This window comes from Parus major, chromosome 5 (genome assembly GCF_001522545.3).
Source record: "Parus major isolate Abel chromosome 5, Parus_major1.1, whole genome shotgun sequence".
Taxonomy (NCBI): Eukaryota; Metazoa; Chordata; class Aves; order Passeriformes; family Paridae; genus Parus; species Parus major.
Window position 1 is genome coordinate 22107753 of NC_031774.1, and position 27798 is coordinate 22135550.

General features: G+C 43.9%; 2 protein-coding genes across 4 annotated transcripts in view; one reads left to right on the top strand and one right to left on the bottom strand.

Annotated features, from left to right (window-relative positions):
- Positions 1–27798, top strand: part of PRDM11 (PR/SET domain 11) — an 86881-nt gene that overhangs the window by 35803 nt on the left and 23280 nt on the right. Inside the window, exon 7 of one of the 2 annotated variants that reach the window (XM_015630558.2) lies at positions 17815–17898. The exons of the other annotated variant lie outside the window; for it this stretch is intronic. Within the exon in view, the coding sequence (XP_015486044.2) occupies positions 17815–17898 (84 nt within the window). The remainder of the gene's footprint in view (positions 1–17814; positions 17899–27798) is intronic. 2 annotated transcript variants of the gene reach the window in all.
- On the bottom strand, positions 2910–23081 carry SYT13 (synaptotagmin 13). Of its 2 annotated transcripts, none has more exons than XM_015630561.3 (6): positions 22533–23081; positions 17200–17422; positions 15181–15321; positions 13342–13655; positions 9418–9547; positions 2910–8703 (listed from the first exon to the last, which is right to left on the bottom strand). In XM_015630561.3, the coding sequence occupies exons 1-6, from the start codon at positions 22713–22715 to the stop codon at positions 8399–8401; spliced, it is 1296 nt and encodes a 431-aa protein (XP_015486047.1). In that variant the 5' UTR covers positions 22716–23081; the 3' UTR covers positions 2910–8398. The 2 variants fall into 2 exon arrangements, with proteins under 2 accessions (XP_015486047.1, XP_015486048.1); XM_015630562.3 differs by having other exon boundaries at positions 15181–15315; positions 22533–23080.

Sequence of the window (27798 nt, forward strand, 5' to 3'; positions counted from 1 at the left end):
TTCCAGCACAAACAGTTGCTCGTTCAGCTGTAAATGTGTCCATGTGGCAGTGGAGGGAAGCAGAAAACAAGGAGCAAGCTGTGCAGCTGCCGGTGTGGATCCTAGGTGTGGTGCTGCATACTGTGAGTGTTGATACTGAGCTTCAGTTTCTAGGGATGGAAGCATCAACAGGACTGGCTCTTTAATCAGGTCTGAAGGAATCCTGATTTTCCAATTGCCCCAGGGGAAGCATGAATGTACATCCATCAATCCTCACAGGTGAAGGGCTGGGCAGAAATTTTGGGTTCAGAATGAATGCCTCCAAATTTTAATGGAGTGTAGCCACCAGAGCTGGAAGTGAGTGGCAGTTTCCAGGGTGAGAAGTGAAAGTAGCCCCAAATTAGTCATCCAAAAGGTCCAATAGGAAAGGTTGTTTTAGTGAATTCCTCAAAGTCCAATTCCTTGAGCAGACCATGTATCACACACAGTTTGTCATTTTCTGGCAGCTCTCACCGTAGTGATTTAAAGTTGCTAATTTTTGAGCAGTAAGCAAGCCCAGCAAAATCTTGGTGGTTGTCAGGGCTTAACTTCAGTTTGGTTTCCTGGGCACCTGTCAGTCAACAGTGAAAACCTCATCTCTGGGGTTTTTGCCTTTGCTAGTCAATTGACAGCATGAAGGCAGGGCAATGTTTTGCTTTCAGCAGCTCAGCCACGTGCAAAGAGCCAGAACTGCTTGTGAAATGCGTTGCTGCATTGTGATCCATTTCCTACAGGCAATTCTGTGCTGTGGACTCTCGTTAGTCACCCTTGGCAGTGATCTGCCTCCTTGCTGGTAATTTCAAACCAAGAACTTAAAACCAAGATCCCTTCATGCAAAGTGTACTATCTGAGCTTTTTACAGGAATGGAAGCTTGCACAAAATTCATCTGATCTAGGGCGAAAGGTGGGCTTTACCTTTAGGACCAGTGATTCTCATGTCAATATGAGTGAAAAGGAAATTGAAAAATTCCTCAGTGATGGTTGTCATAGCATTAATGCCTGACACACACTTCCCCAGCTCTGCTGGTGTCCTGGATATGCTCCGTGGAGATGACTGTTGTTAGCAGCTGGTGCTAGAAACTTCATTTACCAAAAAACCTGAACATGTTTCTTCCTGGAAGCAGGAGGTGTGGAGCCTATGACGCCAAGAGCTTACAGGCATAACCAGAGGGGCTTTGCAGCGCTTCCTGGGGCCTGTCTTCCCTATCTTACTCTTCTGAGGGGAAAAGCACAGGCAGCTGAGCACGTGGGTGGCTTTAAACAGGTGCCCCCCAAGATGTTTAAATCAGGGCAGAGGCAGGTGTCTGGGCAGTGCCAGGGCAGCTCTGCGGCAGCACACAGGCTGTTTCTGGCAGAGCTGTCGCCGTACGCCGCACAGCTCATTTGCAAAGGGCTCTAAAAATATCTGCTGGATAATCAAAGGCTCCCACAGCACAGCATATGTGCTAGCTAGACTTTTTGACTCTCTGAAGTTCCCTGTTTGAAGTTGTTTTGATCAAGGAGAAAAACAAGTGTGCTGTCTGCATGGCTGCCAGACACCCTGTTTCTGGGGATGCTGGTGGTACGTCTGGGGGCACACAGGGGTGGGAGAGCCTTGCAGAGGTGCCAGGGATGGGATGGGATGGGATGGGGAGCCATGTGCAGCAGAGGGTCAGGAGTGGCAGAGCTGCACTCCAGGCCACCACTGAACTTTGTGGTGTTCAGGAGAACTGTCTGGAGACGTAGGTGTTGGTTTTAGATGTGACCTGTTTTCTCCAGGGCATCTTGGAGCCCTGTCCTTGCTGGGTTTACTCCGTTCAGTGATCACCAGGGGTTCAGGGAAGTGGAGGGACTGGCTGCAGACCTTCAGGACCAGCACTGGCAATGACTGTGATATAGCTGCTGGATTAGGTGCTACTCTCTTGGCAGACAGAGGATTACAGGACGGTTCCAGTTTAATTTTTAAATACCGTAGGGGGAAAAAAGCTTCTAATAAATCTGAACTGACAATGAACAGCAGGGTTAAGAGAAGAATGGTTCTGTGACAGCTATTGCTGCTTTTCAATATGCTGAGCTGGGAATTACTGAGCAACCCTGTGCAAATCCCTTAGGTGGGAAGGATTGTCCCTGGCAAATGCACCACCCATGTTCAGCTCACTGTGCAGCAAAAATACAGCTTTTTGCTTCATCTCTACAGCAAATTCTTCAGTGCCATCAACCTCGCTGTGCAGCTGACAGGCACCCCCCTCTTTGTGAAGCCAGCACCTGCCTGGGGCTCTGCAGACTGGCTTTGTTTTCTCTCCTTGTGTTTTAACAGGGACTGTGATGGGTGAGAGTGCCCCCAAACTGTCAGTGAGGTAAATACTTCCCACTCCTGCTCCAAAATCTTTTATTTTTTTTTACTTTTATGTGCAGGTTTTGATCTGTGTTTCTTGTTAGGAACCAGCTAATTCTGGTGATGGTATTAGGTCAGCCAAGTATGTTTTCCTCCTTAAAAATGCATGGTTTACAGAGTACTGTCAACATCAGCTTGAAAGTACTGAGATTGGCGAAAAACAAAATAATAATAAAACCCCCCCTCTGAATTCACTTCTAAGTTTTGTTCCAGAGATGCAGTCAGTGTCTGAGAAGAACCTGGCTCCCAGATCCTATTCTCTAATCTCCTTGTAGCTGCTGGAAAGCCTACAGAGCTTTTTTTAAGCTGCCACCTTGCTGAAAAAGCCAATAGATTTCTTGTGCTTGCCCAGGACAGGACTCCATTGCTGACTGCTCCCCTTCTCATCGTACACCCATCCTTTGATGGCACCCTTCAGAGCATCTCCTGTTGACTCATGCCAGCACTCTGTGCCCCTGACATGAGCTGCAAGCAGAGGAGACTTACTGTAGAGTAAACAATGCAGACACAGCATTGGTACAGCTTGGAATTATTTACTTGCAGTGTTTAACATGTTGTGCTATAATATTAGACACAATGGCTGAGCATCATGCTCTGGTTTTGTGCGTTGGATTGTGAGAACAATATAGAGTCTTGACAAACAATATCTGGCTCTGTACAATAAACACACTGGGACACTAAAGGACCAACTAAACAGAAAAGCCCCCTCATGCTGGAAGGCCACAAATCACTATTTCACTTTGCTACTTTTCTTTTTGCATATTGAAAACAGAAGAAATAATATGAAGTGTTGAGTGTTACTATTTACTCATCATGCTTATCTTGCAACAAATTAACCAAATACATTTTAATACCTAGTTAAATTCTGAAACACATAAAAATGCTGTCAATGCTCTGTCCTTCAATTCAATCAGACTTCAAACTGACCTTCAAAAGAGTGCAAGAAGCATGATCCAAGCCACTTTAGCTTCCAGTTCTTATTAAATGTCATTGTAGTCAACTCATCTTCAACATCAGGAAAATTTGGGCAAACCTTGGGCTGTAATTCTAGAGCCAAAATAACAACCTACTTCATTTTTGGGGGGAAAAAAAGAGTGGTTTTGAATGCTACTGCCAGATAATACTGATGACAGATGCTAGCAAAATTCAAGGTACAGCTGTTCAAGGTGTTGAAAGCCCATCAGTACCTGGGAGAATAGTTGAGCCTGAAAATCTTCCCAGTCCTGTTGAAGGGAATTTTCCATTGCTTTATGATGTATTACCTCTTTGCAAAGCAAACATGTTTCTTATTACCATGCAAGGATATTTGGGACAACAATTGAGGGGAAGACCCTGCACTGAAAAAATGTTACCCTTACAGGGCACCAGCTGTAACAAGTCCCCTTACAACTGGAGAAGGGTGCTGCGGGTAGTAATGAGGCTAAAACAGCCCAGATATTTTAGTGACTATTGATGATTTTTGCTTATTAATCCTCTACTGTAGGACAAATTGCTTAAAATCACACTAGACAATTTTTGAGGAGGAAGATCTAGCTTTGAGGGCAAGTTGAGGCAAAACAACAGATGGCTACAGTCTATATTTTAACAAAGGAACTCAGTGTAGTCACAGGTCATTTCCTCTGGCCTCTCAGCCCCCTCCGCTGAGCAGAGGCTGCCTCGGGAGACCATCTTTCCCAGTCAAAGCTGGGTAATATACGGAAGCTGCATTTTCCAGGCTGTTTTACAGTAATGTGGTTGTTTGGGCTTTATCACTGGATGAGGGACTGCGAATCCCTGTCCTTAAACTCACAATTCTGGCCTTTAGAGAAAAGGATCATTCATTCTGACCAGGTTTCTTTCTTTTCTTCTTCCTTATTCCCTACAGTCTCTTGGCTTCCAGCTTCTTCATGTTAATGCTTACAGCAGGCAAAATAATCAGTCCAGCCACTAACTAGCCACTGGGGACTCTTGTGGCTGCTTTTGGTCACACATATCAGGAACATTCATTCCCATTGTTTTGTTTGGTTTTTTTTTTTTGTCTTCTCTTATGATGTAATTTATAAGCAGCATCCTTAAATTTAATACAGAGCAGTGCTTGCTGATGCTCCTGCATTTTCAGCTTCAGGAGCTGAAAACCGAGGATCTGTCTGGCTCTGTCCTTAGTGCACTTCAGCGACGCTTTGACAGCTCAAGTTGCTGAAACCTCTTGATACAGTGGCATTTCCAAATACCTCGGATTTATCTTCACGACGTTGCCAGCTGCCACGACCATTCCCGGCCATTCGCCTGCTGGGCCAGTTCAGCCCCTGTGTCCTTGGGGTGCTGAGGCTCAGGGACACGCAGGCAGACGAGGGCAGGGCTTGCGCGGCCGCTGGAATGCGGTGACACCCAGCTCCTGCTGGCAGGGCTCACAAGGCACGGCTGGCTGTCCCTGCTCTCGGCCACCACACGTACACAGCATTCCTGGTCCCCGCTACGTGCCCGCTGTCAGCCCCGGCCAGCGGCTGCCTCCCCCCGCCCACACCTGGCAGCCTTTGTTCGGGCTGTGCCGATGGCGAGGGGCATTCTTTGCAGGCTAAAATGCCAGACAGCAAGAATGATCCGTCCTGGGAAGATGTATGCATTTTCTCTCTTTCCCATTAAATCTCACTGCAGCAAAGGAGGAAACAATGCCGTTCATTAGCACTGATGGCACCGCTTTGCTCCTAAGACGGATTTGTGGTTAAGTGGTGTGTATACTGTATTTGTCTGCTGTAAAAACAGGACATTGTTTTGCCAGAGCCGTCGGATTCTGAGGATCTATGCTTTTAAATGCCATAGGACTGATACCTATTACAGGGTGTGCCAGAATCACCAGGGTACAGGCAGATAATGCTGTTTACAATCAGTCATCAAGATGTTATAAAAGGCTCAGTGAAACAAGCAGGATGCAGAACCAGAGGAGTTGGCAGCAAGGCAAGTATTTGCCCCTTCAGGCTCTCCAGTGCCAGCCAAATAGCATCATACCGTGAAGTTATCCTTCGTATCATTATCCCCCAAAAAATCAGAGCGCTGCCTGGAACCTATAAGTGGATTAGGCCAACATTCCAATAAATTCTGCACTTACATGGCAATGATTATTCCAAACCTATAGGTATATCTACAGGCAAATCAGGATCACAGTAAGCATTAAGAATTCACTATCAACTAGACCCTTGTGTCCAGTTTACTCACAGCTTTTTGTTAGCAAAAAAAAACCCCATAGAGCAAAACAAGAAATCAATTTTCTTTTTGTTTACATGCCCTCTAGCCAATAGATCAAAATCAGAGATTAAAATATTGGGTGTAAGATTCATGGGCATGCTTGGCTTTTTTGTCTGTCTGGTTGCTCAGAGCTGATTTTATTGCTTTTTTCAAAATGATCCTGTAACTTACCTGGCTACACTACCCACAAAAGAAATAGTAGTGTAAAGTTAGCAGCTTTCAGTGTGCATCAACCTTGTTAGTTTCTTCACAGAATCATAGCATTGCTGAGGATATAAAGGGCCTCTGGAGATCATATTGTCCAAACTCACTCCTGCGCTAAGTGGGATAAACTAGAGCAGGTTGTTCATGCTGTATCACATCAAATTTTCACTGTCTCCAAGCATGAGGGCCCCCAACAACCTCTCCTGCCAACTTGTTTCCAATATTTGATTTTACTCACAGTACAAAAAGGTTTTATTCTTGGTATTTTTCATGTGCTCAAATAGAATTTCCTACAATGCAGCTTGTGACTTTTACTCCTGTCCTGTCACTGGACACCAGTGAAAAGAGTCTCTCTCCATCTTCTTTTGTCCTCTCCCAGGTCAGGTATCTGTACACATTGATCTGAACAGTTCCAGCTCTCTCAGCCCCTCCTCTTACAGAAGATGCTCCAGTCCCTTAAACATCTTCATGGCCATTTGCTGTACTCTTTCCAGAAACTCCATATATTTATTGCACTGGGGAGTCCAGCAACAGACACAGCATCCAGAAGTGCCCTCACTGGGCACTTTGAGTTGAAGAAAGAATCACCCTCCTTTGACCTGCTGGCATTGCTTACTGCAGCACAAGGCACTGTTGTCCTTCTCTGCTGCAAGATGACACTGATGGTTCATGTTCAACTTGGTGTCCATCGGGACACACAGGTCCTTTTCTGGAAAGCTCCTTTATGGATGGTTGGCCTTTACCCCTGCACTGCAAGGAGTTGTTCTTTCTCAGGTGCAGGACTTTCCACTTCTCCTTGTTGAATTTGAGGACGTTCCTTTTAGCCCATTACTCCAGCATTTCTCTCAGCATCCCTCTGAATGTCAGCACAACAGCCTTGTGTATCAGTCACTACTCCTAGTTTTGCATCATCTACAAACCTGCTGAGGCCATGCTCTGCACCATTGTCTAGGTCATTTATGAGGGTGCTAAACTCTGTCAGTCTCACGACCAGCCCAGTCACTAATCACTGACTTCCAGCTGAACTTCATTTCCCTGTTCATAATCCATTGTGCTTGGTGCTCCAAAGGTGTTTTCCCTTTGCCAACAGGATGGCAGCCTTCCCTTGACAAGCTGCTAGCCTTATTTGACTGCACCACCAGAATGGGATGGATAGTAGGCAATGTTAGGCTTAATATTTTTATTTAAACAAGGGGTAATCTGACCCTGCAAATATGAAGCTCTCTGAGATTTTCAGGGCTACAAATTATATGGTTCTGTTCCCAGATTTTTGGATGTCTTGTCTCCATGGAAGTCACTTAAAGTTGTGTCCATTACTTGAAAAAAAGTAGCAGGACAAGCAGTGTGCTTATAGGGTCATGACATCATCACTGCCAATGCCAGACTTTCAGTCCCTCTAGAGACACAAAAAAAAGGACAGTCAAAAGTAACATTTACACCACATCAAATCTTGAAAGTGCACACGAAAAACAAGCCCTGGAGAGTCTGTCTGGTTGGTGAATTCCTGTCTGGACGTGATGAAATACATGGCAGTTAATTAGGGTTGTCTTTGAATAATGCTGGTATGAGGATTTGAGTGCAATAGTTAATTGTCAAACCAAAACCATCTATCAGCTGCTAGGGTATGGAATGATCCCACTTCTTTTGCCTAATTTTAGATGTTGCCTGGAATATAATTAGCATATTTGAAGCTTGGGGAAAACCCAAACAGAAACGATGGCAGTAAAAATTTGGTCCAAGTTTTTGGAGGTAACATCAACAATAACTTTTTGTCCATATTTAGGATCTTCCTGTATGACACCATAGAAAGATAAACAATATAGGTATTCTGCTAAAGAGTCCTGAAACACTCATGTTTTCAGCAGTTTTCATTAATCTTAAATACAAGGAATCAAATTCTCCAGGAAACAAAAGTAAAGGAAGGTATTTGACTTCTTGTTCAGCAGTATTTGTTTCAAAGGCTGCACAGGATGAGGGTGTTGGCTGCCTCTCCCTTTCTTCTTCCTCTGTTCTCTGCATTCTGTATCTTTTTCTATCCATTTACTGTACTTTGGCTCCACTCTGTTTTTCATACTGAGTCTTTGTGCCTGCCATGACAGTCAGTTCTCTGGTCTTCATTTCTCAGTTGTGCATTATGAAAAGCAGTAATTGATAAAACAGTTGTGTGTTTGTGATCATGGAGCCAACACTCATCAAGGGACTGGGCTGACAGCACTAGGTGCCAATGAAGGGTTTATATTTCCATGATAAGTTTGCTCTTCATTGCTCCTCTCTGCTCCTCTGCAGAAACAAGGACCTCTCAGACAAGACAGTGGGCAGGCAAATAAAATTAATTCAAACCATCCAGGCAGCCAATTCCTTGTTGGAGACAACCACTTGATTAGGTGAGAGATTGTCCTTTAAATACATTTTCCAGACAGTTTCCTGGGCTAGAATGGGCAGGAAGGTCGGAGAAGGATGGTATAGTAAGAGTGCTGTGCTGAGCAATTTCATGGAGGTGAAGGTGGAAGGTGAAATCCAGTTTATTCCCCCAGGCTCTGAGGCCTGATGGGAATCTTGTTGTCAGTAATCATGATGAGCCTACATGTGGAGCTGGTGCCACATGGCTATCTGTTTCCTGGGGTTCCTCAGCATTTCTTCCCAGTGGTTCCTCTCTGTGCCTGTGACGTGTAAGCCCAGACTGCACTTGCCAAGCACATGGCTCTGGCCAGCTCCGTCCTGGCTCAGCATTTCCAGCTCCACGCTGGAGGCACGCAGGAGCTCATGAGGCACCTCAAACATGATCATCTCATTCCACACTGGGTTGATCTTGTGTTTTGCACGTTTGGTCTGCTTCTTCTTCAGCTTCAGTGACTGATGCCTCAGTGTCACCTTGACAGAAACATCTGTAGAGGGAGGGGAGAGAGACACCAAGTCAACGAGCATGCAACAAGCAGACTAGAATAAGCTGAGTTGGAAGGGACCCATCAGGATCGTGGAGTCCAGCTCCTGGCCCTGCAGAGAACCCCCCAAAAATCACACTATGTGCCCAAGAGCGTTGTCCAAACACTTATTGGACTCCATCAGGCTGGTGCTGTGACCAACCTAAATCTCCCTTGACTCAGCTTCATGCTGTGTCCTCAGGTCCTGTCCCTGCCCAGGAGAGAGAAGCGATTAGTGCCTGCCCTTTTGTTTCCCCTTGTGAGGGTGTTGAAGACCATGATGAGGTCTCCCCTCAGTCTCTTCTCCAGGCTGAACAGAGCAAGCAACCTCAGCCACTGTTCAAAAGGCTTCACCACCAAGCCCTTCACCATCCTCATGGACCTCCTTTGGACACTCTCTAATATCTTAATGTTTTTTTATATTGTGATGCCTGAATCTGCACCCAAAAATGTAAAAGAATTTACACTGGTGACACCAAATTGAGAGAACACAGAAGAAATACTGATCAGGAGGCTTTTGGTTTTTACTTTTTAGAAATTATTCAAATCTCTTTAGCTTTCTAAGCCAGACATCTCCTTTTTTTTTTTTTTCCTGCCAAACTTCACCCTTCCCACTTACTTTCTAGATTTACATAATAGCAGAAACAACAATATCTGTTTCCTTGCTGTAACACTTACCACTGCCAAGTAGATCCTTCAGCTGCTTGGAATGAAGGTTTTTAGCCTTAATAATCACCACCAGCAGGCGATTGGCTGCTGGCAGGTAGCTAATAGAGAGCAGAACCTCCCCATGGCCTGTGGATGGCTCCTGGAAATAGAGACACAGAAAAGGTTAATTTTTTATATAATCTTGGCCAGAACATTAGAAAAACAACAGTAGAAGACTGATGGCTGGAAGGTTATGGATCAACAAAGTTGCCTCTCTGTCTTTGTACAGGAGATCCTTCCAGTTACACTGGATGAAAACAAAATTCCACTCATAAGGCTCTGATAACATGAGTTACTGAATCCTTATGTCACTGGAAAGTAACTGCTTCCTGACATCGACTTTTAGTGGAAGATTTAGTCAGAAGAAGATTTGGGGCAGACATGCAATGCAAATAGTCAGAAATTCCTATTTTGAGAGACCACCTAACTGCTCCCTATTTATGTCCACTACCCATTTTACTGATTTTCATAATTCAGTTTTGGTTTCAGGTGCTCCATTTCCCAGAAGGCTCTGGCTGGACTCAGCCTACAGCCTGTGCTGCCCAGCAGGAGGGTAGGGCTCCCTGGGACAGCAGAGGTGGTGCTTGGGGCTGAGTCTGACCTGGAGCTGGAGCTACACCTTCCCTGACACCCTATTTGATATGAGAAACATCCTGAAGCTGAAATCCTCCACGAGCTGGGCACAGTACATTACTCTTCCTTCCCACCTGCCTTCTATCAGGACTGTGAGCAGCTCTCCCTGCTTCCCCTGGGGTGGACTCCCTTCCCCTTTTCCCCTTTTTCCCTTTCCCCTTTCCTCCATTTGCCCTGGACAAGCAGCCCTTGAGGGGAAAGCCTAGGGACACAGTCACACCACCACTGCTCTCATGTAAGAGCGTAATGCCATTTCCATCTCAGAGCCAGCAGGGAAGGAGAGAAATCCCACACCATTGTGTGCAGAGCTGACAGCCCATGGCAAGGAACAAAAGGGGAGTAGTTATTCTCTCAGTGAGTGGGAGCTTGTGACAGAAATCTGGTTTAGTGTGAGGTTAATGACCCAGAAGGGTCCCAGAAAGCCAATGCCAATTCAACAGAGCCATTCTGGGCTCCTTAGCGTGTTCTACATCCTCGAGGATAGACAGCCCTTCTCCAGGCTATTTCTGAGCTTTGCAATGTCACTAGTAAGTGAGCCATAAATATTTCAAATTAAGTTTTCAACCAGTTACTCGAAACAGGCAAGGACAGGCCCCTGTATGCTCTCCACGAGCTGATTGCCTCTCCAGAAAACATGGCTGTCATCGCTGTCTGGTTCGAGTGACTAATTTGTCCTGCACAAATCAGGTGGAAGGCCATTAGCAAGGAAGCCTGAAATTCAATCCCAACTCAGCCCAAGTAAATCTCTTTTTCGTGCACTCAGGTAGCAATGAAGGGCTTGTATGCATTTCACTTATATGAATCCTGTATTAAATTGAAGTGGACATCAGCAAAGCCCACATAAAAAGAGGCAGGTTCAGGTGCCTGTATGCCCACTACAAAATAATTGAACACTGAGGGACAAGCTTAAACACCACCTCAACACAAACCCAGAGTTTGGGCATGTCATAAGCTGCTTTTGTTTATCTACCCCCACTCCATCTCAGCAGGTCCCATTCTATAGCTCTTGGCGACAGAATTTGTTTCCTGTAGCTCCAGGCACAGACTGATTCGGTGGAGATTGGGAGGGATGGGGCTCTGTGGATGTGCACACACGCACAAACACTCACACCCTACTCACATCTTAGGATTTTCTAGCTCCTAGAGTGCTGATTAAGTTTTTGGCCAGCCTGTATCCAGATGAAAACAAAACCTACATTGGTTGGTCTCTGCTGGAGCTTTGTGTGATCAGACCAGAGGTACTTTTCCTTCCCCTTCTGGGCTTTGTTTTCTTTGTTTCTTTTTTCTTATTAAATCCATAACCTACATTTTGTGCTGAAATCCTGCAAATTCAACCATCAGAGCTTCAGTCTTTCTTTCTATGCAACATGAATAAAAAGCAACAAGGAGTCATCAATGAGTTACGTGCAGGACAGCACGAAATCACAAAAGGGAAGTTGCTATGCAAGAACACACTATCATCAACCCACTATCATCACTGTCATTAGCAAAGCAGTGGGAGGAAGACAAGGATATCAGTCTACAGTATCTACGTTTTGCATTGCTCACAGGAATCAGTGAATTCCTGAATGCTAATTGCATTACCTGGTTAGCTGTAAGCTCCACTCTGGCCTCCTTCCCTTTTGTGTGGGAGAATTACTGGGAAGGTAAGAACGAAATTTCTGCCCTTCCTGGCATTTCAAGGAAATGTCACACTTTTGACAAAGCTCAGTAACTTTGGTCCTAGGTGAATGCTGTCAAAAATAGCTCCTCTTTTTTGATCAGCTCTTCCTCACTCCCTCCCTCTCTGGTTCTCAATGAATGATTCAGGATCTGTATACATAAGCTATCTGTGCAATGGTTGGCTCTCTCAGGTCCCAGATGACGCAAATTCAGCTTTCACTGCACATCCTCAGCTCAAACTGGGGCACTGTTCAGCAGTACTGCTGGTGTTAACCTTGTGCTATCAGCCTGGAGAAGAAATGAATGCTGTCTTGTTTCTGTGTGTGGTTGTGAAGCTGGACCAAGGCAGAATTCCCTGTATATCAGGACTCCATCAGGTGCACTGGAGTAACAATTTATCATTGCTGTGAACAGGCTGTTCTTGGGTATTGCTAAAAAAGCAGATGCTTCAGGATGGGGGGAGAGGGGGAGGGTACAGCTCTTAGGCAAATATTGAGTCTCGTGCTTGAAGTTTAATAAACTCATTCAGGCCACCCATTTGTTTCTGTTGCCTCTGTCCCTGACAGATTTTTTTTTTATTTTTTTTTAGTGTGGGCAATCGTATTAGTATTTGAGTGGTCATCAGATAAATCAGCACTATTGGAAATCAGAAATGCCAGCTCTGTACTCTGTGTCTGTGGCCAGCTTAGTGGAGAGCCCTGACCCCAATGGTGACAGGCAATAATTTGTTTCATTGTGTGTAGTGGCGGTGCTGGTGTTGTTTTGCATTGCTCAGCCGTACCACAGCAGATTACAAGAGGTGCCACTTGCTGTGATGGACCAGCAGCAGCAGTAGCAGCATCCTGCTGCCATGTTAAGTGAACTGCTGCTGCTAGAACAACCTAGCTCATGGCAGGGAGAAGGTTCCTGAGGAAATGTGCAAGAAATTAGTGCACGTGAAGCATCCCCTGTACCCACTTCAAGAACTGTTGGAATTCTTCCCTCCATTTTTCCTGTCTGTGCAACTGTGAAGATGTGGATAAGGAAGAAAAGGAAGGTTTTGATGTTTAGGGAAACCAACATGGTGCAATGAATGATATTTTGACATCTCCCAGAACAAATAGCACCAGATTGATTCCAGTAAGTATAAGTGTCCTTCAGTCCAGCATTCCAGCCCCAACAATGTATTTCAGTCCTAACTTCCCTGGGGTGCCCTACCACCCCCAGCTTTGCAGAGTCACTCCATAGGGCTCTGTAAGCACTCTGATATTTCAGCTCTTGCCACTCTGGTCCTGTATCACTAATTCTCAGAAGCTCACACACCTTTTTCTAGACATAACATTTGAATTACAGATGACAGTGTCAGATTGTCATCTAACTGGGGAGGAGTTGAGGGACTTGTGACACATGAAGGGCTGGGAGCAATAAACAGAAGGGCTTCTGGTATGATGAGCTACAGACCAGTACAGAGCTGTGCTGAGTGATCTCTGCAGTCACACATCACCCCTCCAAACAAATAAAGCCACCAACCCATCTGCAGCTCTCTAGGACAAGAGCTTCTCTTGTCCAAACTCTTAATCATTAGGGTTTCTGAACTACTGACACAGACTGAATCCATACCTTCTCTGGGCTCTTTAGCCTTTCCCACTGGGCTTTCCCAAAGGATTCCTCCATTTCAGCAAGGTTCAGTTTGAGTTCCCCCACAATGCTGTGCCTGGAGAACTTGTCACAGTTCCTCAGGGTGAGGGTCAGTGTCCCTCCTGGCATCTCCTCCTCTGTTAATGGGAATCGCAGCACCTCCTCCCAAAGGGTGTGAAGTACCTTCTTCTTCAGCTCTGTCTGGGCCTCAGCAATACCAGCCTTGCTCTCCAGCGTGCCCAGTATGTAGCAGTGGCAGCCAGCATCTTGGTCCCCACTCATTCTGCCATGCATAGCTGGAAAAGATGGATGGTAAGGACCTCTCACAAAGGACAGCCCTGAAGTATCTATGGCTAAATCACTTGTTTCATGTTCAGATAAAACAGCTGCACAGACATTGACCCCTGCTCCTGCCTGCATGGGGGCAGATTAAGCTGTGAGACCATGCTGTGGTGTTTTCCTCAGGCTGCACAATGTCCCTGTCCTTGTGCCACTGCAGACAGATGCTACCAGTGTTTGGGAGAGCAACAGCTGAGATCAAGGAAACACATTCTGTTGAAAGATGCAGAACAGCACTGAAATGAGGCAGCATGAAACAGGAATTGGCAGTTCTCACTTACTTTTACCTCGGCACACACAAAAAAAGCTTCTTACAATGACTTTAAAAGCAGGAAGGTCAGTCACAGACATCAGAGATGGGATAGAGCTTCCCTTGGCACACATCCATCCCTCCAGGCCAATATAGGATATGTCTAAGGGTTATTGCATTCTGCTGGTGCAACCTCTGGTAAATGAATCCATCAGAAGCCGTCCCACAGCCCAAAAGACCTGTGTCAAGAAACATTCATCCCTAATTTTATATCCCTTTTAGGCTGAAAAGCCTAGAGGGAGAATGGCATTTCACACTCCTTCAGCTGCATCAACAGAATTGCACTCCTTCTCCAGCAGCAAGAGGAACACACCCTCCTCCAAGGGGTCATGGAATATGACAGCTTTGAGGGAAAAGCTGTTGTCCTTGCTGCAGCCAGTCCAAGGACAGCTGCTGCTGAGTGGCCAGGAGCCATGGGTTCTCAGGGGAGCAGCACTGGGGAGCAGAGCCAGGTCCTGTGCACAGGAGTGCCAGGGTGGCAGCCAGCCGGCATGGGTGGCCATCCTGAAGGGGAGCTGTGGGCTTGCTGCTGGCAGGAGGCCCACAGCTGTAGCTGCCATTCAGCACCCTTTCAATTCTCATCTCAGAGGGTGTGATTTGATTAGGTTTCCACAGAGATCTACGCTGCGCATGAATTATTCAGTCAGCTTATTTTACTCTCCCAGAGGAACTGATGATGCTCCAGCCCTGAGTGGAGGAGCTGTTACAGTTGTCAGAGAGTGACACAGAGCCTGGCAGCCTGGCCAGGCACTGCCAGAGGGACTTTTCTCAAAATAAGTCTGGTATCTCCAGCTCAGGCTTTGACTCAACTTGAGGAAAAGGCAGTTGGGAGTGGATTGGGTTGAGGAACGAAAGATATAGAGAGGAAGGAGATAGTAACCCCATTCCTCTTGCCCCCAAAGGAAAAAATAAAAAGAAGACATTGCTTTGTACCATGTCTGGGACAGGAGGAGCCCATCCTGGTTGCTGACAAAGCTGTGCAAACAACTTCCCAAGCCATGCCCTCTCTCCAAGCAGTGGCTTCGATGGGTATCCCTGTCCCACAAGCCCAGAGCCAGTGAAACACCCAGTGGTCCTGAGGGTCCCCGTTGGTGTTAAGGCAGGAGGGGAGCTGTGTGTAAGCACCATCCCCAGGCGTGTTGCCCTGTCCAGCAGGGAGATTTGTGCCTTACCTTGCAGGAGGGCCACGCGCAGCTCGGCCTGCTGCGGGTTGTAGCCCAGCGAGTAGTGCAGCTCGGGCGCCTGGCCACCGCTGGCTGCCCGCTCGGGCTTCAGGTGCTCCGTGACACACACGTCCTTTACCACACCTGGAACTGAAATAACCCCTTTAGCGAGCAGCTCTTCACAGCAAATCCACCTTCTCTTGACTGTACTTTTATTCTAAATGTCTCACGATTTCTGCACTTGGTATGCAGGAATATAATTTATTTTCCTTCTTCCTCCATCATCACACATCCTTTTTGCTCTCTTTACTTGCACTTCCAGTTTTTTCTACAGCATTTGGACAAGCCTTCTGCTTTCCACCACCTTGTGCTCTGTGATGGTTCACACACTTGCTCTTTTACCTTATGACTAGACAAAGATGTCCAAATGACACTCATCTATTGTCATTTTTTTTTCTTTTAAGTGGCATTAATAAATTAAATCATATGTTCTCTGCAATGAGAATGTGAGTCTGCTCTTGAACTGCTGTGCAGCTCTGCATTAGGTCAGACTGCTCTGAACATTTCGTTTGGCTTTTTAACATTTTAACAGCAAAGTCTTTGTCATTCAAATGACATCCATTTCCATAGCACCTGAGCAGGCTGAAGGCAATGAATTTTGGAATACGTAAGGCAGTTTCTCCATGCATAATTTTGGAGCTGAGTTTGTATTTGATACTGAAATAAAGCAAGTTGCAAGACTAAAAGAGAAGCCAGAGACTTTTGTCATCCAAAACTGTTATCTGCAAGGTCAGTTCTGATTCACACAGAAAACAATAGTGGGACCAACACACTTCCTCCTAAAAATCTCAGCCACAGTTCAGACCAGTTCACTGTGGCATCAAAAGGAGAACGCAACAATTCTTGCTTAATTTTAGCAACACTTGAGCTATAAAATAAGGCAGAACAGGAAGGAAACTTGCTTGTGCCATTAGCAGTGCAGAGAGGCTCTTACACCAACACTTAAATAAAGCTTTAGCCTAAATGCAGCCATCATCTTTTATCCTTTCCACCCTATAATCTTTTCCCTGACACCTAAGGATGTGGCTCAGACAGCCTCTTCCTCCAGTGCATCTGTTTCCCATGGTACTTTCTCTTCCATTCTCACAAGCCTCAAGCTGGAGGGGTAAAGGTAGCAACTGTCCTTCCAGAAGGGAAAAAATGTGATTTCAAAAAATTAAAAAGAACTAAAAAGAGTACTCAATTAAAATAATGGCAGATGGTGTTGTCTCGCTGGCAAATCTTCAGGAAGATTTTATTAAAGTGGTAACCATAAGAGTAAATTATCCTGTAAAGAATGGCTGTGAAGTTAAAAATCAGTATGGAAGAATACCAGACATGCTGCCAGATGCATATAATTAAGACTGCATTTTCTCTCAGGCTCTAGAAATCTTATGTTACAGGATTTGGAGTGTTACCCTTTGGGCTGGCTGGGAAACAGGAATTCTGTTTGGCAAAAACCTTTGAAGTGTCAGCCTTCAGTTTCGCCGCACCTTACAGTAAGCCAAGAACATCTCACCAAACCATGGAAATAAAGGAGCAGAGAAAACTAGAAGCTTTGACGCCCCTGTCCCTGACAAGGACAGTTGCTGGACAGCTAGCATTTGACCTGGAGGAGATACTCTGCCTAATTTTGGCCAGATATTTCCCACATACTCTGGCAACTGCTCTCAGCACAACTACACTAAATGTGCTTTTCTACCAAATGTCTGCTACCAGGGAGACAGATTACCCAAACTAAAGATGTTTGGGTTAAAAAAAAATAAATAAATTCAACAAGATACAACTACAGCTTGTCCTTATGAGCTCCACGACTACCTTCTGCTAAAAGGACATATTGAAAACAAGACTCAGAGTGCTCCTGACAGGAAAGTGAAAAGCATCCCATGTCTTCACTTCCACATTTATTTATCTAACAACAATCACATTATGCTTACAAGTATTACAGATCTACACCCCCTACAGCAATTGAAGACCAAAAGCTCCTACCGTTTTGAGGGAGAACAAACAGCTCTTCATTGACTTGTATCTTCATCCTATTCTCATCCAAAGCAGTATGCTTCCCAGTAGCTGGTTCTTCTGTTGTCTTCAGAGAGTACTGTGTGTAGTTAACAATTTCAGGTGAAGTTACTTCTGGTTTGGGGCCATAAATGTTGGGAAACTTCAGAAGTGCTCGAGGCTGGACTGGCTCTGCGGTTTTCTTAACGTTGAACTGAAAATTAAAACCTTGTTTATTACCTTGCACTAATTACACTAATTCCTCCAACTCTCTTAATGTTAGATGAGCTGAGACAAGAAAAAAGCTGTGCCTCTGGTCAGTCCTACCTCCATTTTTATCTGGCTTGTAGAAGCCACTGCCTGGAGACTGAAGACTTATGCCAACACAACTTATGTCTGGAGACTTTCTTGCCAGCACTGATACCTTCTACTTGGCATGTTTCTTTTCAGATTTATTCCTCTACAGATGTTTGACTACTATAAGGAAAAGATATGTTCTTATAATTTGATTTTTCCTCTGTTCTGATACCTGTTAATATTTTCATAAGTTAATCCTTTCATTTTAGTAAAGAAATTAACCATGAAGTTAATTTTGCTTTGTTTAAGATATGGCAATTTTTACCTTCGTGTTTGAAGTCAAATCCAAGAGCAAGAGGCTACAGCCATGTCAGAGAACCCAGAATATTTCAGGTGAGTATATAGTAAACATTAAGAGTGCAAAGACATAAATCAAACCTGAAGTAAGTATGTCCATGGTGCAATAAGACTAAGGAGAACTAGCTGAACAAATGTGCCCTAGACTGGCAAACCAAGAGTAGTTGATTCAGTGGTCATCTCAGCCTCTTGGTTCTTGGATCAGAGCTTCATCTGACCATCAGGCTAACATTTTCCCTTTACTGTACTAGGACTGAAATTTGGATTTATGTCTGATTTTGTTCTTAACATTTCAATTCCCTGCTGAATCATGAACATGGGATGAGCAGAAGAACCTGCAAGATGCTCAGGTAGTCCAAGGAAAGGCTGGCAGAAGAGGCATTACCGTTGTCCCAAAACAAAAAAAAAAATAATTTTAGTGGAATAGAACAGTTCCCTTCTGCTTATGTCCCAAGAAAGGATTCTGCCTTCTTACAACTGAAATAATTCCTGATGCATTTATATTTGGATTCATCAATAGGGAAGAACAAAAGCTGACTAGCAAACGACCCCAACCCTTGCAATAGATTTTATTAATGTTCTCAAAACACAAAAGATAAAAACCATGAGTAAAATACATGTTTTGATTGATAATTGTGCAGTGGGATTATCTCCAACCTACTGCCCGTGAACCTACTTTTTCTCAAGATTGAAGGTGAGACACAAAAGGTTCATTATTGTAATTAAAGGTTTTCATTAGTCTTATTGTTTCCTATTAATAATGAATGTAGATTGTGCCCTGAAACTCTTGTCTGTGTTGGGATTTCCTGGTCCCAACTTGTATGTCCAAAGGAAGCATAGCTACCTCTCAAGAAAGAGAGCTGAAGAAAGAGGACTGTCTTGGATGTTAACCTAGTCATCTTCTGCTTGTGGAGATCCTGGTTGCATACACTTTGCAGTGATAGAGAAGTAATTAGGCCAGTGACTCCATCTTCTGAAGGCAGCCAGTGCACCTGTCTTTTGGAAGTACACTGTGCAACGTAGCATTTTTACTTGCCTAATTCCAAGGGTTTTGAAAGAGAAGTTGGCTGAGAAAAAGAGACATCATTGTGTGCCATCCTCACTTAGCATTCAGTTGAGTTTAGATAGTGTGTAAGTTACACAGTGTGGGGCTGTGAGATCCCTCTTACAGAGATGTGAGCCTCATCAGTCCTAAAATACCTAGGAAATGTGAAGTTATTCATCCCAACTTTCAGTGCAGTTTTCCATTCTTCTAAAATGGAAGCAAACCAACCAAGCAGAATACGTGAGGAATCACTGGACAGCAGCTAGAAAAGGCAGGTTGATTTTGTTGTGCAGAGATGAGGCATCCAGCACACACACAGAGCCTGACATGGTGGTCAGCCTCTGCTGTCCTGTCTCCTGGAGCTGCTGTGCCAGACTGCTGTCCTACCCCTCACTGGCCACACCCCAGAGCCTCCTGCCTGCATTGCTCTCTGCTGCCAGCACACAAAGCACTTCCAGATCCTTTGGGATGAAAAACACCACCCAAATTTGATGTATTGTTAGTATAATCTTTTCTTCCTCTTGGTAAAAGTCAGGTATTTAGTCAGAAAATCCATCAGCACACAGCATCTAAGAACTCCATTGGGTCTAAATATTCTTCTTGTCTGTCTGCTCTGCAGAATTAGAGACGAGAGGCATATGCAAGCACAGTGGGACTAGCCCACCCCCTCTTCCAACTGCATCTGCCTCTGTTTATTACTTTGCTGCCAGCTCTTTTCCCAAGTGCTGTGTGCTAATCCAGTTACATAGCAGTGCCCTATGGAAGTTCCCTTTGCAACTCAGCAGTTGTGTCTTAAATAAGGACATGAGCAGAAGAGTTCAGATAGTTCTGCAAAAATGCATAAAAGCAAGTAAACCAGAAGGAGCAAGGAGGCTGCAAATGATCCTTCTGTGTCCCTGCCCAGTGTCACTCAAAGCACCAGACTGTTGCCATTGATGGATGTGTTTAGGAATCTTCATTCCTCAGGCTTTGCTGAGACTTTGAAAATTTACTGCAGTTTCTCATTGTTTTGTAGATGTATGTTTGTGTTTGAACTCTTCCTCCTCATGTATGCAGGGCATGCCCATGGGGAGCCTCTGTCTATAGCAAATACAAGCATCACTGTCATGGGAGACATGCCAAGTGAACAAAATGCAGACTTGCTACATCTTTCTTTTGTCATCTGTGTTTATCAGAATCAGTGGCCCTGACAGGTTTCAATAATTAAATGTGTCCAACACTGACTAGGACATACTGTGTACTAATGTAGTCAGAAAAAAAAAGTCCCAGCAGAACAATTTATAAACATAGAGATAATAAAATTGCACAAGCTCAGAACTCAAATTGAGATTCATTTCTTCAAGGTATAGAGACTGATTCTGAATCAGTGACTGCATAGCAGAATTCATGTTCCTGGCAAGAAAATTATTTTAATTGGAAAGAATTACTAAACATATGGAATATGCAAACTAAGAACATTTTGCACATTTCTGTGACAGAATGTTCACTCGGCTGCTATAATATGTTCAGATTTCTTTAAAAAAAAAACCAAAAAACCAGTAACACTGGAATACTTCAAATTTAAAAGTCTACAATGCTGAAAGAATACAATCATTCAGGTAATAATGACACATTTAGGGTAGGTCGAATAATTTTATCCCCTTTTGGTCAAATACTGGATTCAGTCATGGCAAAACTTGATGAATGTAGAAGTATTGTGAGGACCATAACTGAATAGCTGCTGGGTACTGGAGGCTTAGCTGAACAATATGGAGACTTAGTGCTTATTTCAGTCCTGCAAACAAGATAGCACCCCTGTGGACAAGATCCAGGATGGATTAACACTTCTCCAAGATGTTTCCCAAAAGGTTGTATAAAAAAAAAAAAAAAAAAGCCTAGTCCAAGGATGGAGTTAAAATGAAGATTTGAGATGTTTCCAGGCTTGGAGATTACAACATCAAACTCTCATAGAAAGAGCCTGATGGTAAAGTTGTCTGTGGGTTGTGTTGCTGCAGATAACAGCTAGAAAAAATTGCTATGCAAAGTGATATGGCTGTCAAAGTTACACATTTTTCATTCACATTAATAGTGAACTTGGAAAAATCTCCTCATTATTTTACATTCTTATATATAGGTATTAGCAAGTGCCCTGTATGGGATAGAAAAGACAAGAAAAGAGCCTGAAAGGGACATGACTAGGCTGTCAAGCAGAATAGCAGGTGAAATTCATCCTAGGAAAATGCAAACGGGTATTAGGAGTTGTGCACCATGCTTATGGAGGGAAACTCGGAATTAGCAGCAATCTCTTGAGAAGTCCTAAACTCCACGCAGAAGTTAATCCATGGTCAGTGGAGCCATCCTCCCACACCTCTCCTCCCCACTCTAGCAATCACAAGATCTGTAAGAATCTGCCATTCTCTGTGTCTGCAGCAGTTCTTACAATACTGTTTGTAGATTTGGTCATCTTTCCTAAGCATAAACTGCAAGAGGAACACGAGGACACCAAGGTTTTTTTCTACTAAGAGCCGAAGAGGGGAAGCCAGGGAAAGACTGAATATTTAATTACAAACATTACAGAGGAGTTCCATTAGGACTTGTGCTACACTCTTTAAGAATACAAAAATAATAGCTGAAATAATGAAAAGGCAAACAAAGCACATTATACAATGGAGCACAGGCCTTCGGAACGGGCTACTATGGCATAACACTTGGTTGAATGGCTAGGTGAAAGTGAAAAGGACTCAGGCACATACAAATATCAGGAGCAACAGCCAACAGGTAATACTTTCAGAGACTGACTGGTGCTATAGCTCATGCTAAAGACCACATTTGACCGAGGAAATCATCAAACACTTCCCCTTGGAGAAGAGATTGCCATTAATAAGTATATTAGAAGCGTTCTATAATTTCCCTAGTTCCCTCTTGCACTGAGCTCAGGAGTAAATCAGGCTGTTTGGATTCTAACAAAAATGAAAGCACATGTAGGGATGTCTGACATTATCCATATCCACATTGCTTTTACAGTAAGTGAAAAAGAAATTCGCAATGTGATGGGATTGTCCAGTCATCACAATCTAGATTCTCACTAGCTTTTTATTATGATTGCAATGCCTTGTTTTAACTTCACACATTATTAATCCCCTCAGTTAGAGTGGCAGAGGGAGGAGGAGGGAAGGTTTTCACAAGAAACCAGCTGTTGACAGGGAGCTATCCTGCAGGAACTATGAGATATTGTGAATAGAATTAAATAGCTGCTATACAAGATCTCAGCAGGAGCCATCTCCTCTTCACAATGCCGCGTGCCACCTGGCACAGTCCAGTCTTCTCTTCTTAGGGAATCATTTCTCTTCTGATCTATTTTTACTACCAAGCAGCATTTTCAGCCCTCATCCCCTGTTTCTGCCATTAGCAGCTTTCTCTTTGGCTCCGTGGCAGCTGTCTCCTGCTCCGGTAATTCTGTGGTACCCAGCTCATCTCTGTTTTTCCCCTCACTCCTCCTCCCACTGGCATGTTGTTATATCCTGAACACCGTAAGCAGATAAACAGGCAGCATAAATCACATGCTGAGTAGCCTAACAGGGAAGTCACATTCCCACCCTCTGCATTTAAAGAAAAATCACTGAGTAAATTAAAGACTGTGTCTTACTTGTTGGACTGGCTGAAGCACACTGGGCTTAGTATTTTCCGTCTCCTCCTCTTGGTCCTTTTCTGAGAGTCCTTTCCCAGGTTGCTTGCATTTGCAGAAGCAGGTGAGACCGCAGAGGGCAAGGATGCTAGTTGCAGTCCCTAAGGTAGCCCCCAGGGCTATAACTGGAGCAGACAAAACCATTGTCCTGCGCTTCACAGGAACAGAAAGCACAGAGACCCTGTGGTTCTTTCTACTCCCTGGGAGAGCAGCTCTCCCACATCCACTCCAGTTTCTAGCCGGGCTTCATTCTCCTTGGAAGTCTGAAAGCAATTCTCTTGTGCAGCAAAGAAAAGGGACCAATCTAGACACACAGATAAATCATCCCACCTTTGCTAGGCAACAAGGCTACCTTTCTATCCTGCTGATGGAGTTGCTGCTCCAGGTCAGGGAGAGGAAATAGTAATTGTGGTGCCTGCAATCTCCATGTAGCTGCAAACAGGCAGTTTTCATTGAAGCCTGTTCTCCAGCTCCACTGGGAAAAGTCTGATGTGTGATAGAGAGGAAAGACGTCAGCAGAAGGGGCTGGCCTTGCTAGCTAACTCACAGAAAGTGCATCCAAATGTTTGATCATCTCTCTAGCAATATTTCTCGGGGTTGGCTTGCTGATATGCTCAAGAGGTTGCATTTTTTTTGTCTTAAGGCAAAGATAGTGACTGCCAAAAGCTGCTGGCCCGAGAAACCCTGTTATGATAGCAGTGCACGATAACTCTGTAGTCACAGTAAAGCCTCTGTATAAATCAGGCAAAACTTTCTCATCCTTCAGAGGCTGCAGAACAAACACAGGCAAGAATTAAACACTGTCCCATGCCTCACCACCTGCCCCTCAAAGCACAGGTCTGAACCTTTTGGAGGTGCTTTCTGCAGGATAAATGCAGAGCAGCACCTCTATTTAAAAATAGAGCAGAAAATCCTACCAAACAAGACACACTAGTGCATATGCTGCTTCCTCTGGAGAAAATGAGAAAGCAAACAACATATGCTAGCTATTAGTCATAGTGCTTACCACACTGGTGTCAGGCAGTGGGCTGCTGAGCACAGGAGAAGAACCTGCATGAAGAGACTTGAAGAGCTAGATGTCCGTCCCAGTTTCCTCTTGAAGTGATGGAGTGATTGTCTTTCTCTGACTCATTCATTTTTGCCTTATTTCTCAGAATGTCCAGCCTGGGGAAGAGGATAATAAATGCTATCATTTAGTATGTTTCTTATGACATGTACAACCCTTTTCTGGGTATTTCACAAGGAGAATCTAGTGGCCGGAAGGTGATTATAATTCTGGTCACTCTATCTCTCAGCCAGAGTGAAAATAGTAAGCAAAATGCAAAATATCCCAAAAAATACCCAGTTTTACTGATTCTCCTGGGAGTTTGTCATTCTGTTTTGGAATACATGATGCCCATAGATCAGGAAAAAAAAATAACTATGTACAGATAATTGTTTAGAAATTCAGGGGGTTTGATCTTTCTGTAGCTCAGGTTTTGCATAGATATATTTCTTGACTCTTTTTCCCTTTGATGTTTCACATCTTATTCATGACAACTCACTCAGCCTTTGTTCCTTGATGACATGTTAACCTCCCTGGTACAAAACTTTCCTCACACATCTGAGGGATGAGAGATGAGACTCTGATCTGAGCCTCACTTCAGTAGTTAGATTCCTCTGTATCGATGCAGCATCCTAAAGGCTGCAGTGGACATTCCCCTTCTCCTCACCTTACCTGGCTTGTCAGACATGTCTCACCCCTCACTTCCAAGCCTCCTGGACCCCCATCAAGAATCAAATCCCAAATCCTTAAGCAGAGTCAGTTCCCTAATAAACTGCTGAGCCCGTGGAAACAGGAAACTGGTCTTTCAGCTCCCCTCATAGAAGTAAAACCTTGAGCTTTGTCTTCTATCTACAAGAGCAAAAGCTGGCCACACCAGGCTGGACCACTGGCACATCTCTCCCTGTGACCAGCAGTGGCAAGAACATCATACAGAGGAGATTGGGCAATCTGACTAAACAATCCCTTTGCTTCTTGCTTTTTGTGTCTCAGGAGATTCCAAAGCCTGGAGCAGCATCCTTGTGCTTACCTCTTCTGATGTGAATTTGCCACAAGTAGGCTGCTCCAACCATTTGCTGACTTATCTAACAGAGATTTCGTTCAGCCCACAGCTGAACAGGTGACATTGTAATCATGGTGCCATGAGGTCTCACCTTGAGTTTGAAGAAGGAACCATATTGTTACGGACTTCTACCACCACTCAAGAGAAGCAGATGAGTCCGAAAGATGACAAAAACGATGGACACACTCTTCAGATGCCTTTGATTTCCTCCACAGGATGGGTTCTTTCTAGAAGTGCTAATGAAATCTTACACTGCTAGGTCGGACACCCCAGAGATTTGGAAACCACATGAAAAGGAAAAAGGTTCTGTTAAGGGTAGAGTACAGTGAGAGAGATTTGGAGTGGAGATTTCAGTCCATTCAGGATATGCAAGCTTGATGTGTTTCCCACAAGCTGTTCTGAGAATTATACAAAGACTGCTTACAACATGCTGTGGAAGGAAGGTCACACCAAAGTTTCTCTGCAAGACAATATTTAATAGCATGATCTCTGAGATATTTTCTGCCTGCTTATATAGGAAAATTAAGTTTTCCTGCCAGAAACTGTATTTGATATGAAATGGAACAAATAAATAATCATTGTCAGATACCATTTTTTGACAGTAACAGACTGGCAACAGCCTTGTGTTGCTATTGCTAGGAAAACAAAGAAGCTCTCCTCAGACATTGAATATTATCAGTATGCGAGCTTCTACAAGGTGACAGGCCAAAGATTTCAGATTTTTGTGTGTGCACTGATGCATGTACGATACATAATTTATCTGTAGCTTTGGCATGTACTGCCACTGCACGGTTGCTTATTTTTAGCACATTCTGTTCTAAAAAAATTGGGCCATAAATGCATTTCAAATCTTTTGAACTTGCTTGTTTCAACACCAACACCCAATAATTAAATCACTTATTTTTCTTTAAAGCAGGATAAAATGGGGTCAGGTAATGACCTTTCTCACTGGCCATTCACACTGATACTGTCCAGAACCGCATAGCTTTTTTATCTGTCACATCTGCCATTAGAAGGAGGCTTGCCAAGTAGAAAGATGAAAGCCTGTTTTTGCAATCTAGACTTTAAGGGCAGGTTCAGGCCTGACAACATATTTCACAGTCATCCTATCCACATATTTTCTCTACACTCTGATGGAAGGCATGTATAAGAATGGTAAAGGCATATACACGTTTTTCAGCTTCTGGTAACTCAGGCAGGAATACTCTGTCATGACAAAATATAAGGTACCAGTAAACCTTTGGTGCCCATAAATTCTTTTAAATTCTTTGTTCCTGCTGTGAGCTCTTCTGCTGACATTTTGGGCCTTTCTGTTTATTGGCTGTGTAAGAGAGGCTTACTCTGAATGAAGTCTTGCTAGTACAGATCACATGGAGAATTACAAGAGCTTTTGCATTGCCTAGCTGCAGTTCATGCTTTAACAGAAGAAAAAAAAAAAAAAAAGCCCTTTAATTTAATTGCCAACCACTTGAATAAGCAGGTGGGATTTCCCACCTTTATTTTGACAATTGAAGACACAAATTAAAGTTCCAGAATGCAGAAGGAAAAGCTGACATTCATCTGAATGGAAGATGTTTTCACACTACTTTCCCTGACTCAGCCTACTCCACTCCATCAGGGGCTGGTATCAGAGATACTCTGTTTCTCACTGAGGCATTTCACCAGGCAGAAGTGTGAGTTAACAGATGGAAATGGGAAAGAAAATTGTTCAGGATTTTTTTATTTTTTTCTCTCTCAGGGAAATCCTTTTGACAGTCAGATTTAGCCTGAAGGTGTAAACTCGTGTTTTCACTTTTATTGACTTGTTATGTGATTCTGTGCTACACAAATGGAACAGTTTGAACAGAAGGGTGGTCTAAAATAACTTTCCAGATCATAACAAGGTGTTTATATCATCCACTTTGGCCACTGAAATAGTCAGTTAGTAACAGAAGACCACATAAGGCTGTCATGCGTTTTGTTTAATAAACAAAATGTAAACAAAACGTTGTGAAAACAGAAGTGAAGGTAAAAGACTTGTGCTTGCAATGACTGCAAATAACTTTATGCTTTTGTGTGCTATTGCCTCAGGTTGTAAAAGCTTTAAGAAGGAGATTCTGTCTTCCTCCAAATGGTGAGGTGTTCCTCCACCAGATGGTAAAGTATTAACAAATCACTGAAATAATCCTTTGCAGAACTATTAAAACAAAGCAGTTGTTTCTACATATTCATATGCAAAAAAAAAAAAAAAAAAAAAAGAAGCTCTGTGAGAGGAATGTGGGCTTGGTCCCTCTATCACTGTCACTGAAACAGATCTATAGATCTAAATCAAGTAAATTAAGTAATTAAGGGGAGAACAAAGAATCAGTTTCTAAAAGGAAGCTATCAACCTCAACAAAATGAGCTTCAGGGTGTGGTGCTTCATCTGATGTTAATGGATTTAGAACTCCTAGAAGCTCCAGACTTACAGGACCACCTGCCAGCCTTGTGTGCAGTCTTTGTCCACATTTTTACCCTCAGGATGATGATAAGGATTTGGCACCGTGGAGGGTCCAGCTAGTTGCATGGATACAGTGAAGGGTTTGTGGTTAACGATGCTATACTGAGACACTATACTGCCCTGAGCTGAAAATCTGTGGAATTCTGGAGATCTATGGGAAAAGTATGGCTGTCTACCTGTTTCAGGAGGCTGCCACGTACCCCCTGTCACCAGCAAGCACTGAAACCTGACTGTTGTACATCTCTTGCATCCCTTGCAGCAACACTGGATGAATACTGCCAGAGGGTGGAAGACTCAGTACTAGAAAGTAGAGAGAAGGGGCTAAAAAAGCAAAAAACAGTCAGGAAGGATAGTGTGCCTTACAGGAGGGTGAGAGAAAAAAACAAACATTGGGGAGGAATAGGAAGGGTCTGTATCATGAAAATTTGGCATTGGTGTGACTGCTGTAGCAGGATGTTACACTATTAGAAAATTAGGGGGATTAGGGGGAGTTCATGAAAGCCCCACATGAATGGATTAAGGGATGTGAGGTAGTGCATCAGTATGCCTCAAGGAGGTCAGTCTCTTTATCGATGAAAAGGCTAAAAGGGGTGTCTTGGTCAAAATCCCTAAGGACCCAGTTGTGGAATGAACCTTTGATGAC